The sequence below is a fragment of the Anas platyrhynchos genome, chromosome Z (assembly GCF_047663525.1).
Source record: "Anas platyrhynchos isolate ZD024472 breed Pekin duck chromosome Z, IASCAAS_PekinDuck_T2T, whole genome shotgun sequence".
Lineage (NCBI taxonomy): Eukaryota > Metazoa > Chordata > Aves > Anseriformes > Anatidae > Anas > Anas platyrhynchos.
In genome coordinates this window covers 82,285,770-82,297,490 of record NC_092621.1, presented here as the reverse complement: position 1 = coordinate 82,297,490, position 11,721 = coordinate 82,285,770, and the positions used below count along the sequence as shown (strand labels likewise).

At 36.5% G+C, this 11,721-nt stretch overlaps 1 protein-coding gene across 1 annotated transcript in view; it reads right to left on the bottom strand.

Annotated features, from left to right (window-relative positions):
* ADGRV1 (adhesion G protein-coupled receptor V1) overlaps positions 1–11,721 on the bottom strand; it is a 290,567-nt gene that overhangs the window by 166,089 nt on the left and 112,757 nt on the right. Inside the window, exons 72-79 of the mRNA XM_038170880.2 lie at positions 10,312–10,461; positions 8,967–9,440; positions 8,121–8,264; positions 6,714–6,885; positions 6,179–6,314; positions 3,306–4,153; positions 1,284–1,401; positions 413–584 (exon numbers count right to left, since the gene is read on the bottom strand). Of these exons, the coding sequence (XP_038026808.2) occupies positions 413–584; positions 1,284–1,401; positions 3,306–4,153; positions 6,179–6,314; positions 6,714–6,885; positions 8,121–8,264; positions 8,967–9,440; positions 10,312–10,461 (2,214 nt within the window). The remainder of the gene's footprint in view (positions 1–412; positions 585–1,283; positions 1,402–3,305; positions 4,154–6,178; positions 6,315–6,713; positions 6,886–8,120; positions 8,265–8,966; positions 9,441–10,311; positions 10,462–11,721) is intronic.

Genomic DNA, 11,721 nt, shown 5'->3' with positions numbered 1-11,721 from the left:
TAAGAAGTTGTACTAGAAGATTTTTGTTGAATGCAAAGCTATTACTTGCAGGATGTGTTTTGCATAAGGCACACAAAAACGTGGTTTGATAGATGAAAAAAATATTGTTTGGAGGTTAAGAGCACAGTGAAATGAGTCCATTTTGTTTTTTGTTATTGTTATGTAGGAATCTGAGACCTGCATTTTACTCTTCCAATTAAATACTTAACTCTTTCCTGAATTTTTACCAGTCACAATGGAAACAGAAGCCTGTAAGTAAATGTGTTTGCAAAGGAACTAAGCAGATTTTAAGTTGTCATCTTCAAACTGTGTCTACACATCAATTCCTCTGTATCAGAGGGGTGTTTTTTCATCTTGATAAACTGCAATTCAGCAACATTGCGATGTACATACATGAGCAAAAACTACTCACATTATCAGGTTTTATTTCAATGGAGATGTTGCATGTTGTTTGACCTGCCACACAGGTAGTGGCTCCCAGAACAGACACCAGTTCGTTCTCCAAGTTCATGCCATCCTTCAGAAGGACAACACCTGTTTTATTGAAGGTCACACGCCAAAAGACCTTCACATCTTCAAATGCTCTATAAGCAAATCAAAAGAGTAAACATGTACTGAAAGAGAGCACTATTACTTTAGGAAACAAACCACAGAGGTAACTATGTTCTTTACTAGTCAAAATCAACTAGGTAACGAGGTGAGATCAGCTGAGTAACACACTTATGTTTGAAAGACAAGGATGTTGCCAAGGACTTTCATTAATACTATGGTAAACATTTGCCTGGTAAGCCAGACAGAATCTGGCTTTCCTGTGAGCTTGAGGAACTTAGAATATTTGAGCATACTTGTCTAAAATACATGTAAATGTGCAACACGTACATGCGTTAGGAAAACACAGTATCTGTGTGACTGAAGACATAGTGCTGACACTTAAGCATTTTCTTAATTGCTCATTCAAGTATTCCAGCCTACTATTCCTACCCAGTGAGATGAGAATTTTAATTTCACCTAGAGCACTGTAAATACTTTATGTTTAGCAAAACTTTCAATTTTGCTGCCTACTGGTGTAGGTTGGAACATATTTGTGTTTTCAATTTCAGTTTTATAAAAGCGACAGACCTAATCACATCTAAAAGCCAGTTTGCCAAATTCAGGGTAATCATTAGAGGAGCTGAAAGGCAAAGATTTATTACAAAACTGTATGATAACCTCTTCTGCTAACAGCAGCATCCTTGATTCAACAAGCATGTGGGAGGAGCACTTGAATTAGCTGTTGTCTGCACCTGTTTGGTTGTCTTGCAACAATCAGCAGCACCTCTTTGTTCTCAGAGTCTTCATCAAGTACAAGACCACTTTGTACTTCTGGAATGAATCCCAAAATGCCATTCTGAAGATCACTTCCTATGTAGGAAACAGTCCAAGAAATTAGTTAGCAAGAAAGTTAAGCTGGGACTAAATTATATTTTTAACATGGACAACTGATAAAACAAATATATAAAATAAAAATAAAAATAAAAACTAGGTATCAAAAGTATACACCAAGAGACCACCAAGGGGTACCTTAAGAAAATTTCTTCTAATGTTACTATTCTTAATTTACTTTCCATATTTATCCAGAACTTCAAGTGTTGGCATTTCTACATTTTATTTTAACCAACAGAGCAGAAGGTTTTGAAAGTAAATTCCTTATAAGAATCCTGGCAGCACCCCTGCACATAAGCTTCTATTTTCAGCAGCATTCAGCAAAGCAACTGAATTTCTGTCCCATGACTTCAAGAGATAAGGTGTTACAGTAATCAAGAACAGTTTCAAAAAACATACTTATAATTACCTTATGAGATACTCATACTCGGTCTCAGCTATATTATTTTACATCTACCATACCCGTTAAAACATATTATTTCTAAACAGAGATGGACATCATTGTGCACTTAGATAGGCAGTGTTGTCATGGTTGGTTATGGAATAAAGACAGGCTTCTAAGGACATGACTTCAGCTCCCTTATTCAGCCCACCCAGAATGTTGTTGATTCCATTCATTTTCCCAAATTGCTACGCTAGGTTTTCTCCTAAATCTTTAATTCAGTGCAAGAAACTGTGGAGCTGGAAAACACTGTATTGTTCTCATGAGAATATAAATAGCTTCAGCAAAGCAGCAGTGGAGAAAAAAGAAAAAAAATAAATCCTGGGCTAATGAAAGGAAACTAATGCCTCTTCACAATGTCCCATAAAATCTCACTTCTAAAGGATTTCTCCTTATGCAACTGGCGTTGTTGCTCTGCATATGGGAAGGCAACCTAGTTCTGATGCAGCGCGTGTTTAACATCAGCATACACACCAACCATTAACAGAAACAGTGTCTCGTTTTATGCATGCACAAATATGCAATCTGTGGTATCTTTCTATCTATATAGTTAAATGCAGATAGATCCTTTGATGCTTCTTAAACCGAGTTGTCTCCTGTCTTACTTTGCGCACACGCTGTACTCGGGGTGTAACTCTGGAACATGGTAATACACTTCTGTGGGATTCGATACAAGTTCAAATTCCCACCCATGTTTATGCACACACTTATTTGTTTAACCTGCATGTATGGCCAGTTGATTGCTTGTGTGGTGAATTTCCGAAGCTGTGCACATCCATTTTAAATGGTCTGTTCCTGCATACCTAATTTTGGTCGCCGCATACACTTACCCAACAGCAAAGTTTAATATCTGTTCCCACACCTATCTTGCATTGTTAAGAGAATTTGAATACACAAAGCTTCCAGTAAATGCTGTATCTTACATGTAATTTTCTTGATTAGCCTAGTGTGTTCCAATTCCCCATTAGTTTCTAGAAGTTCAATCTACACTGCTGTCAAACTTAGTTTATATGCAGTGGAGAAGTCTGGTAGATATTGAAAATCTAAGTTTTTAAAACCTAGCAGAAATTGGAGCTTTCTCACAGCAGTGTGCAGTGACTGAAAGACAAATTCTTTCCTAAATACCTATTCAAGCACAGTCTTATCTTCCATCTTCAGAAGCAGAGGATAACTGCAGAGTTGAATTACACAGTATCAAGACGTGAAAACACATTACCCTGTTTTTACACGTCACAGAAACCCCATCCAGTGTGAAGGTGACAAAAAACAACCAAACAAAAAAATGTGATGCCACTACATATAAAACAAAACATAAAAAATTGCTATATTGCTAATTCACATAAAAATTGCTATAAGCACCTACAGTTACTCACTATTACTTAGGTCTGACATATTTACTTATTTTCTGGGAAAAAAAAAAAAAAAAAAAAAAAAAGGCTACCTGCAATAATTACTGTAGCAAAAGCAGCAAATCCATGTTCATCCTTTCCCTCCACAATGTGAGCTCCACATTCAGGATCTGAGAGGAAAACATAGAACAATTCCTGTCCTTCAGGCTCATCATCATCAAAAATTTTTATGGACACCTTGCTTTCTGTTTCTCCATCCAGCAAAGTCAGAGAGACTGACTGTTCCTCAAAATCTTCTCCTTCCATTGCCCACGTGAAGTTTGATTTTCTATAAGCATTTTCAAAAGGATATGAATGTATTCCACTCTGTGCACTTACTCCACCAAAAGTTTTAACAGTTACTTCAATATTACCAGTAAAGCCCTGGGTCCTTCTGATACTAATTATTACTGTATTGGGAGTACTACTGTTTGTGTCTTCTTCAATATAAATCAACTCTGGCCCCAAACTCAGTATTCCATGAAGCATGTCATTAGCCAGGATATTAACTGTTGCAACACTGAAAGCAGGATTCAAACGTGGACCCCAGTCAGGTTTCACAGGTTGAAAATCTAAAATTTCCACAGCAGTCAAATTTACAAAAAAAAATTCCTCCGTTTCAGAAACAGCATCATCGATTATTGATATTTCTATTGTGGCATTTGTCTGAAAATGTAAAAATATAAGCTCTCCATTATAGATAGGTCTAAAGTCCTCTAGTGGTTTGGCACTTCCTGGAGTGGTTTGATATGTCAGTTTAGTGAGATTACTTTGAAAACCAAACAATCTTTGGACATGCAGTATGACTGCCTGAACATCTTCTTCAACTGAAACAGATGTTGAGTTAAGAGCAAACTGAAAGATCCCCATTGGCTCAATTTCAGCTGTTTGAAATCCTGACCTGAAACAGAAAAGATATTGAAGTTGAGTGAGCAAACATGAAATGCAAAAATTAAAACACCCAAGCAGAACAGCTTCCATTGAACAGCCAGTAATGGCTGTAAGAAAGCAAATTTAAAGAAAAATGTGTAATAGTAGAGGGAAGAAATAGCAGCCATACAAGGCAAGATGTAAAAAGTTTCTGTGAAAAATGTTTTTGGAATGATTGTGTCAAACAGCCTTCCACAAGCTTAACACATCCTGAGTCAACACAGAATACAGAATAAAGGGTAAATTAAATAAGGCCTTCCTGAGAAAATGTAGAGGGAAAGGAATATATCATGTATTTGTACTGTGGATACAATACAGGAAGACATACTGCAATACAGCCACTCTGAGTAATAATAGTTTTAACCATAGCATGCACTTTCTGTATGAGGAGAAAACTGTGGACTAAACCAATGTCAGCAGATCTACTATTTTAATTAGGAAGCAAAAGAAGTATGAAAGCTATTTTAAGACTTACAGAGTGGGGTTTTGAAGTACTAGCCTTTCCCTCCCAATATTACTAATAGTATTTTTTTCCAGATTTGAACCCCATTAGCAATATCAATTTGAACTCGATTTTGTTCATATAAAATATACCTCCTTTCTATGAGAAAAAAGCACAGAAATGACAACTGGGTTATTCTGCTTTCAAAAGAGCCTTTACTAAACCTTGGATCTTACACTTACCTCTAAAACTGACCCATTAGTTGGTGCTGTGGGTTACCAAATAGCACTGCAATTACAGTGTGCAATTTTCATTAATAAAATCCATAAAGTTCCATCACTAAGGGAGTCAAAAACTCTTTAAAGTAATTGTCAGCTTTGCCTCCCACTCCATCTTGTCTGAAGTTTCCAAAAAAAAACAACAAAACATTCTTGTACACTCAAGATTTTTAACTCACTTTATGGTAAATAGGTGCTTTGAGGACACCAGTCCACAGAACATACAGGCCTAGGAGAACAGGTCAGTCCAAGAAGTTTAGCCATCCAGCTCATTCCTTACTTCCTTCAGATTTGCCAGTAAAATTGTAATGTGAAGAAGAAAATTTCTCCATACACAGGTTTGTTCTAGGTCCATTCATCTTATACCATTTTTAATCAATAAATCATCAATAAATAAAGAAGAACGAAAAGAAAGTAATTTGAAGAAAAGATAACAGCCTAGCTGAGTTGGAAGGCTACATTAAAAGTAATGGTTTTGCCTTTAAGAACACACACGTGCACATACGTATATAAAATGAATGAAGTAGTTTCTAAGCATATTGCTCTCAACAATTACCTGAAAGGGAGTGGTGGGAAGCTGGGGGGGGTCAGCCTCTTCTCACAGGTAACTAGTGATAGGACCAGAGGGAATGGCCTCATGTTGCACCAGGGGGGTTCAGGTTGGAAATGAGGAGACATTTCTCCTCAGAATGAGCAGTCAGGCATTGAGACGGGTTGCTCAGGGAGGTGGTGGAGTCACCGTCCCTGGGGGTGTTCAAGGAAAGGTTGGACCGGGTGCTTGGGGACATGGTTTGGTGGGTGACATTGGTAGTAGGGGGGCGGTTAGGCCAGGTGATCTTGGAGGTGTTTTCCAATCTTATTGATTCTGTGATTTTTGTTTCAATTTATCTAAAACAGTGTTTGTTACCTTAGATTATCTAACTATGGATTTTTAGGGATACTAATGAAAATTTAAGAGTCCCTTTAATTCTTCAGCTTCCTAGCTAAAGCTGTCCTTTGTTTTCTTAACTGTCCCCATAGACTGAGATATGTCCCAGACAGCATGGATTCCACTGGCATGAAACAGACTGGAATTTGAGACAAGCCTCAGTCCTGATAAAGTCAGGTCTGCAGTACTGATATATGATTCCAGCTGAGACAAGATTTACGAATTTATCAAAAAAGGCACTACATCTTCCTACCTATTTATAATTTAAAGGGATTTGTATAAGGCATATTCCTGCATGCAGGTTCTTACAGTATCTGTGCCCTTAAAGGTTATGAGTAATAGCCTTACCTCAGGCGAGCCCCACCAGATGCATTGCTGTGCACCGATGTTAAAGAGATGGCAAATGACTCATGTTTGTTTATGCTTGGAGTAGCCTGAAATGAGATTACTTTACTTTTCTCACCAGGTGAAAATAGAACAGTACCTGAAATAAAAGAGACACAAGAAAGAGAACACAATTCAAAACCACTAACTAGGAATCCCCATTTTACCTGGGAATATACTGAGACAGAGCCTCTAAAGGCAATTCCACTCCATTTAGGAAGAAGAAATCTGCACAAGGATTTTTTCTATATAAAGCTGTCCATCAGTGTACAGCATTGTGCTTACCTCTCAGACATGTATCTGTGAAGTTTAACTCTTTTTTTTTGTTGTTGTTGTTGTTCATAAAATGAAAATATTGCTTACAGATAAAAATCAGGTCATACAATTTCATCCTAATCATGCTACATTAATAGAGGAAACGTGTATAGGTACCAATAACTGAAAGGTGGTATCACCACTAAAGCCACTTTCACAGCTCTTTTCTCAAGAGAGTACTTACCAAACGTTGGAGTAATATTGCCTGGCTGAGCAAAGTCAGTGATCAGGTCTGGTGGGTATCCAGAAATCCAGTTAACTGTTACAGAGCCATAAACACCCTTTCTGGTTATGACAGCCTGACCTGTCCCTGCTACAATGTCTGTAAGTCGTAAAGTAACAGATTCAAAGCCAACCTGTGGAAACATCAATTTGGATAGAGAAAACTGAATAAGAACAGGCAATAACATATGTGCAAGTGCACTACATATTTTGAAGCAGGCATTTCACAATCATAAACATAGTTGTGACAAACATAGATATCATATGTACTCTCTCTACTTCTCTCTCTCTTTCTCCCCCTTCCTCCCTCCCTTGAAAAGTCTTCAACAGTCCCGCTAAATCTGAGATTTTTGAGAATGAGATCTCAGGGAAATTAACAAATATTACTCAGATTTCATTACTAAAAACACTAAACATAGCATTCTGTGTCTGTTGTTTACAACAAATACCCTTAATACAGTAATAGCTGTATTACTACACATATATGCATAAAGCTAGAATAAATTACTGTGTATCCAGTACAAAGTTGTTGCCATATGAAATTGTTAATGGGAATATTTTTGCTAGTGTAATCTACTTTTCTTTCAGTTTAAGAAGCAGATTGGGCTAAAAGGATAATTCTCACATTCTAAAAGCACTGATAATTGTATATATTATATGATAGTATATAATATTTACAGTAAAACCATTTAAATTGAGTTTAATTATAAGTTAAATGAAAGAACAGGCTTTGAGAACAAAAAAAATATGTAATTAAAATATAAGCAAAATGTGAGGGCCAAAAGCTCAGTGTGCTTTTGTCTTTGCCTGATACCTAAAAAGTAGCTGAAGCATATACACTATATCAGGATACACAGATTCTGTTTTTCACTATCTTATAAAGTAGCCAGAAGCAGAATTTCTCAGAGATTAGCCAAATACATTGTTATCTGCTTTAAAAAACAGCATGACATCCACCTCTTTTTGCACATACTATTGCATACATGCCATAATCTAATTTTGGGCAGCTGAACTTAAAGGAAAACATTGTCCAGAATTAGTTCTTTTTCCTTTAAGTCTCAGAACTTCCATTTCATATAAACAAAAATATAAATTAACCATAATATTTACATTATTTATTGTAACTTTAAAAATATGTATCATAACTAATAGATGAAGAGACTAGCAGTACTAGCAAATTTGTATAAGAATTTAAAAAAACATTTCCAGAAAAGTTAATGCTTAGTATAAGTAATAACTGGAAAAGTCACTCATTAAATTGGCTGCAATTGCAAAAATTTTATGGTGTCAACTGAATCCTCACAGCAGTTATTTTTTGTAATGCAGTGTGGTAGCCATGCTATACTTTGGCCTGAAATGTCATACTGACCTGCGAATTGGCAGCTTCCTCAGGAATAAGCAGAACAGCTGACTTTGCTTCTCCTAATATTTTAGGCACATCCTTGGCACCTCCCTTAACCAGGCTTACATTAATCAGTTCCACAGTAAAATTCAAGCCCGGTAAAAGAAATGCCTTTGAAAGAGAGAGTTTAAATAAAAAGGTATAAAATTTAATTCCACTAAAACATGAGATCCACCACTTCAAAGAATTAAACAGCAGACCAACGTGCCTCTTTTATTCCACTTGCATACAAAAGCTGTGTTTTCAAGACAAGCATTTTATTGATTACCTTTCTCAAAAGAACTACAGGTTAAACATCAATGTTGTGAATGTGATTGATCAGCAGTTTGTTAGACTGTGAATTTGTAAAGCAACTATTGCCATTTTAATAAATTGTGACTGACAATTGATTTTAATCCTGATGATTCACCACAGTACGCATGTAAAACGGTAACAATAACTAACTGGCAACACAGAGAACTGAAGATAACGTATCTGCTGCTTCACGTGATCACTATTGACAATCCAAAATGGAAACTTGAGAAAGTATTTGGATGCATATAATAATAAAATATTAAAATGATAATAATGCCTATCAGTGACGGAGGGAAAAAAATGAATATATGAACATATGCACCACAGTGATTTTGTAAGATTATGTAAAAATATATTTAACTCCACTTCTATTCCACAAATTCATAATATTAAAAAACCTTCTTTGATGTTTCTTCCTAGTGGATTCTGTTGACTCTAGTTATCTTATTACGGACTTATATTGTGATTAAGACAAAAGTAAACAACAGATATCAAATAATCTAAAAGGATAATACAGACCTGGCTGCTTATTGGCACTCTTTTCACTCCAAAGCTGGCACCATCTTTTACGGCGAGGTATCCCTCTTCATCCCCAGGTGCAGTTAGTGCTTCTTTGTGATGAGATGAGATTTGGTACTGAATGACCACTTCTCCAAATGCCCCAGCATTCCGAGTTACATTGATCTGAACATACCGATCAAGATCTCTCTCTATTAATACCGACTGCTGATCAGAGTACAAGGCAAACACCCCATGGGGATCATCATTTGCAAAAACATTGATCTTTGAAGTTCTTCTGTCTTGGTCTAAATCTGCTCCACCTTCTACTGAAATCAGTTGCACTGTGTAGCTCTCATCCAATTCTGGAACCTCATCAGGTAACAGGTAGATAATTATCTCAGCTGTACTCTGCTGGTCAGCAATGACAACAGATCCTTCTGTCATAAGAAAGTCACCCGTGATGTCAGATTCACTATGTATTTCCCAGTAAACCTGAAATGAGTTTAAAAAGTTAACAAAACAGAAGAAAACAAAATTACCCACAGAATCAGAAACTTTCATATTCAATATTCAAAATAGAGAGGATATGGAATGGATTGGCTTTAAGTAGATAAATTAGAAATTGTTTTAGATATGCACAGAAAGAGACATACAGGCTGTCTTGCAAAAGGCGTGTGTGTTATTTCTCTAAAAATATAACTTTCTCATCTGTATATCTACAGAAGATTTATTTAAAACTCACTAGAATCTCTGAACAGTGTTCAAAAATTATTTTTATTTTTACACCATGATATTCTTGCTGTTTTTCCTCCTTTCGAGACTCCTCACATGAGAAAGTGGTCAAGAGTCCTCATTAAACACATCAGATGCTTTTATTAATTGAAATAATGATTTTAAAAAAATGTTTAAAAAAATGTTTAAAAAAATGTTAAAAATGCAGACTTCTAAAATAATTTAGTTAAGTAACAATGTGATGGTTCAAAAAAGGTTCTTACCTTTAGGTACAGCTGGAAAAAAAGTAAATTGCGAGGGTCTCAAATAAAGCTTACTAAAAAGTGTGTTCTGTTCTGTTCTCCCATCAAAAGCACAAGGGGAGACGGACAGAGAAAGGAGAGAGACAAGCAATGCATTACTGTTTCCCTTTTTTCTTGATCAGTGAGGAGACTGAATCTGACTTTCCAAACCACAAGTGCTGAATCTGAGCCCCTTGCTAAAGTCAGTCAACAAGAGAACTTTTCAATAATGAATTTGAGCAACAAGCAATTGAAAGGCACGGAAAAATTATTTCCTTTGTCCTCCATATGTTCATACTGATGATTTCAGGTTGTACTGCTTATTAGGAAAACAATAAGAGTGAGAGTACCGTTATGTTTCCCAAAGTGCCTTGAATTCGTCTGAGAAACAGTGGAATACTTTGTGGCCCTTCCACTGCTGAGGGCTCTGTGTAATTCTTCTCAGACAACGATTCGGGAGCAAACTGTACGATTCCATTGGGATCACCAAACTTTTGTATCTGTAAAAAAGCAAGCAAGCAAACAAAGAATTAGAAATGTAGACTGAGTTATATTCTTGCTGAAGGCATTAAGATTTTTGTTGCCAGGTTCTACAGCACATGTATCTACCAGCTCTTCGTAAAGAGTTTTCTCTCTTAAGATTCAAGAATACAGTTAGAATAGAGACCATGAGGAGAACAATGACAATAAAACCAGACAGAGACAGGACCATCAGGATATCAGAAAGGAGTGATACCAAGCTCACAAGCACACACTCACATGCACATGAAGCAAGACTGTTATATAAAATCTGTGGATAACTTGCTTTTCTGTGAGAAGATCCTACAGTGATACCTGGAGAATTCTAAGAAGGTTCTAAACTGAGCAGGCATCAAAATAATGAGGTTATCAATAAAAAGGCAAGCTTGGGCTTTAATTAATTGAAGCTTCACATAAAAATAAAGGTCAATGATGATTCTATCCACTAAGTTTAGCCTCGCTCAACTGTAAACAACTTGTACTTTAAAAATCATCTAAATACATTTGATAGTAAATTAATTTTGAAAGGATTTGGAAAACGTATCTCCTGGAGCAAGACACAGAAGAAAAACCACACGTCCCCTTTTCAGTTTTCAGCAAACCTGCCCAAACCTGATTGATGGAAACAAATGACAAAAGCAGACAAGTATATTTATGAGAAATCCTTGCTGCAAATTTATTCTGAAAATTTGGTGTGAATAAAAACTTTCAGAAAAGGACTAAAAATCCAGTGTACCCTCTAAGTTTGCCCTCTGCCCTCGAAAGACCTGAAGAGAAATGGAGGGAACAGTATGCATACAGAACCAGCAACCCGAGTAGCAGTCACTTTGGTTGGTTTTGTGTTCTCACGACACCGATGTAATTCTGCCAGACCTAAAGGCTACATAAAGAATCAAAGTGTTTTGCCCTGGGTTAGCTTTGCACAAATGTCAGTTCCTACTGAGAATAAAATTCAATGGCATGCAGGGTGAAACACTCCATTCCGAGGAAAAAACTAGGTCCCTGACAGAGAACATGAGGAGATTGTGGAAACAGGAGCTAATTCCATCAATACATTTCTACAGACAAGAAAAATTAATAAGTCCAGTTTATAGGAAAGATTTTTTTTTTTCTGACTTCCATAAGAAGTCTCATAAATATTTCCTTAACTGCAGTATCCTTAGAGCAAGTATTTGCCCTTGACACCTCCTCTGCCTTCTCCAACATATGTCTCTCCTGCCTATCTGGCCTGCTCTGTGATC